We start from the raw sequence: 3,106 nt of genomic DNA, 5'->3' as shown, positions 1-3,106 counted from the left end.
CGCCATTGCAATGGTATCCGCTCTAACGTCAACATATTGTGGTCCGCTCCCCCTTGGGAGGTAGTCCAGGAGCGGATGCATATTGTGGTCTACATTGACGGCATCTGGAAGACAGATCGTGTGTTGCGTTCGTGGTTGATGACTAATATGTACTCCCTTCGTCCTTTAAAGAGTGTACTTCCAACTTTGTTGGAGGGTCAAAGTATCTCAAAGTTTGACCGAGTTTATGCAAAAATATATCAGTATTTGTGAAACCAAATAGGTATATGATGAAAATATATTTTATCATGAATCTAATGCTACTAATTTGATGGCATAAATATTTGCGTATTATTATATAAATACGGTCAAACATAAAAATGTTTAACTTTCCAACAAAGTTGGAAGTACACTCTTCAAAGGACGAAGGGAGTATGGTTTACTCCTCTGGCGTCTTAATCATGTGGGGGTGTCAGATCTAGAGCTCGATGACGTGTTCGAGGTACTGCCTCAGTCAGATTCTTTGAATAGCAATGGCTTCGCCTTTGGGAAGCTACTTTAGCGGTTCGCAAAGCTGCATATCACCAATGGCTGATACGATTGTGCCAGAGGCAGGTGATGGGGGTTGAATTCATGCTCAAGGGAACTTCGATCTTGATTGTAATTTTTTTCTTGGTTAACAGTCCTTTGTGCATAGATTACTGTTTTGATATCTTTCTAACGAAGTCAAGCCGATGTCTACATGACTTGTACCTCGACATTTATTTTATAAACGAGATATGTATCACGGTGCAAATATCAGTCAACAATCAAGAGATCTCAGAAAAATAGGAAATAGACTATAATACTCTTTTATTTAATGGGGTGGTTTTAAATCTCCACCATTGACTATTTAAGGGGATGTACTGAAGCGGAACCCTTAGAGCATGGTTAATAGTATAGCCAGCATGTCCTCTACAGCCCATTTTACAGTCAATATGTACAATAGTAGATTAAAAAAGTGTACTACTTTTTTATTATGTGGCTCACCTTTCATTCTCACAAAGTGCCTAGGAGCACGTGCTAGAGCTGGCTCTTCACGAAGAGCCCGCTTACATTCTCGCTCCTCTTCTCTTTTCTCCAACTAAGCAGAAATATACTAGTTTATTCGACTCAGCTCTATTGTACTTGCTCTTATTCATACACATGTAGTCTGCCCGCAACGGGATCTGCCTACATCAAGCAAGCATCTTCTAGGTAGCGAAGTTCTGCTGGGTGTAGCAGTCGAGGTTGTCCCCGGTGGCCGTGCCGAGTATGCCGCAGTAGCGCGTGTAGTAGCCGATGCGGTCAACGTTCTCCGGGTTCATGCCTTTGCCACACTCCCTTCCGCCGTTAATGATGTTGGTGATCACGCCGTAGCCGGGAACCCGCCCAGCGGCCGTATCGGCGGCCGTCGGCGTCCAGCGGCGGAGGGCGACGTCGTGGCACGACGGCTTGTTGCCCTGCGCCGTCATCCAGAACCACATGGCCGTCCTGAAGGACACCTCGGCGTCCGTCGACACCAGGTTCGGGTTGCTTACCAGATCCAGTTTCAGCGCTTTCCCGGCGAGATCGTAGTTGGACTGCCTGCTCAATCAATCATACGACGAATCATTGGTTCATCAGAACAATCTTGTCGGCAGAGCAACCAAGACACAGCCGGGTTTCTGTGCTTATTGTTTGCATGTCAGCACTGCTGTACTTTTCGAGCAGTTTTTTTCTACAGATATTTTCAGCCTGCGATATTCGTGTTGACCAATACATCGTTTTGCATCTGGAGTACTAGTATATTCTAGAAAATAGTATTGCCCTATAGGCTGTAATAACTTGTGATTTTGCTTACCCTGTTAATTGAATCGGTCCCCGTCCATAGTAGGGTGGAGACGTGGCCATGGTTTTCTCTTCCTTGAAACAGTAGCCCCATTGAAACTGGGGCCCTCCTGCACGTTGACACGCCATGCACAAACATATACGACTAATCAAGGTATAGTCATGTCCGAATCAAAAGTGCCACGAATTTCTGTTTATAATAAACAAATAACCGCAATCCACACTGACTGATGGACGTACCGGTGGTCTCGTGGGAGGTCTGGCCGAAGAAGGCGGCGAGCTCGCGCTTCACGTCGTCCGCGCTGCCGGTGGTGCCGAACCCCGGGAAGGTGCCGGCGGCGGCGATGAAGGCGTCGTACGTGTAAAACCCCTTGGCCGGGCAGATCGAGTTGTCCCGGTTTGGCAGCATGGTCTCGTACACCGCCCGCGTGATGACCGAGCCCACGCCCTGCGCCGCCGCACCGCCGGCCGCCATGGCGAGCAGAAGCGCGGCGGCGCACACGGCGAGCGCGACAGAACGCACCATGCTAACCAGCTCCTTCAGCTGATCAGCTAGTGTAATCTTATAGTATAACTCAGGGAGGTTTGTAAAATGCCTGTGTGATGAAGAATTTTGGAGGTTGTTGCAGAGGTATTTATAGCTGCTCTGCTCGGGTGCAGCGCAGCTGCGCAGAGGAAACGCGGTGACGATGCACGGTTCCACTCCACGCGTCTGTCCCGCCAGGCCGTCACGTATACTTTTCTACTTTGCGCCCATCTTCTTTGCAGGGAGAAAATTTGACGGGCCGCGGTGACAGGGCGATGGACGCATGTGCGTATCGTTCTCACTCACGCAGAGCACTACGCGAATTCCACACGTCCGCACAAGCAGGTTCTTTTCAGGGCGTTGGAGATACGCGCCGATTTCTTCGGACGGTGTACAGATACACAACACATGCATGCTGGTCGGCCTTGCACAGCGCATGTGGATGCGGGAACTGGAACAAGCGTGTACGTCGTCGGCGGCTGGTGGAAATACAATGGCTTGGGGTCCAACGATCGAATCCATATCGAACTCAAGCTATGAGATACTGTTGGAAATATTAACACTTTCCCGATTAAACTTATCCATGAGTAAACAGTAAGCATGGGAAATACGGCATGCATCTCATACCGATACCTAAGCATACTAGCACGTACAGAACATAGAAGCGAACCATCTATGAGGCAGCACATATACGGCTATCACAAGTACGAGTAAACGACGGATGAACAGATAATACCCTCCGGTTGGCCAGAC

At 48.6% G+C, this 3,106-nt stretch overlaps 1 protein-coding gene across 1 annotated transcript; it reads right to left on the bottom strand.

Annotated features, from left to right (window-relative positions):
- Positions 1-814: 814 nt before the first annotated feature.
- On the bottom strand, positions 815-2,443 carry LOC109743478 (chitinase 8). Its single transcript, XM_020302570.4, has 3 exons — positions 2,068-2,443; positions 1,841-1,937; positions 815-1,584 (listed from the first exon to the last, which is right to left on the bottom strand). The coding sequence occupies exons 1-3, from the start codon at positions 2,351-2,353 to the stop codon at positions 1,212-1,214; spliced, it is 756 nt and encodes a 251-aa protein (XP_020158159.1). The 5' UTR covers positions 2,354-2,443; the 3' UTR covers positions 815-1,211.
- Between the last annotated feature and the right edge of the window lie 663 nt (positions 2,444-3,106).

The sequence above is a fragment of the Aegilops tauschii genome, chromosome 5, assembly GCF_002575655.3.
Source record: "Aegilops tauschii subsp. strangulata cultivar AL8/78 chromosome 5, Aet v6.0, whole genome shotgun sequence".
NCBI classification, from domain to species: domain Eukaryota; kingdom Viridiplantae; phylum Streptophyta; class Magnoliopsida; order Poales; family Poaceae; genus Aegilops; species Aegilops tauschii.
This window is presented reverse-complemented; position numbering and strand designations above follow the sequence as displayed.

Coding starts and splice junctions, on each gene's coding strand:
- LOC109743478 (XM_020302570.4), bottom strand. CDS start 2,353: ATGGTGCGTTCTGTCGCGCTCGCCGTGTGCGCCGCCGCGCTTCTGCTC. Junction 1,938..2,067: donor GACCTCCCACGAGACCACCG/GTACGTCCATCA, acceptor GTCAACGTGCAG/GAGGGCCCCAGTTTCAATGG. Junction 1,585..1,840: donor GGACCGATTCAATTAACAGG/GTAAGCAAAATC, acceptor TTGATTGAGCAG/GCAGTCCAACTACGATCTCG.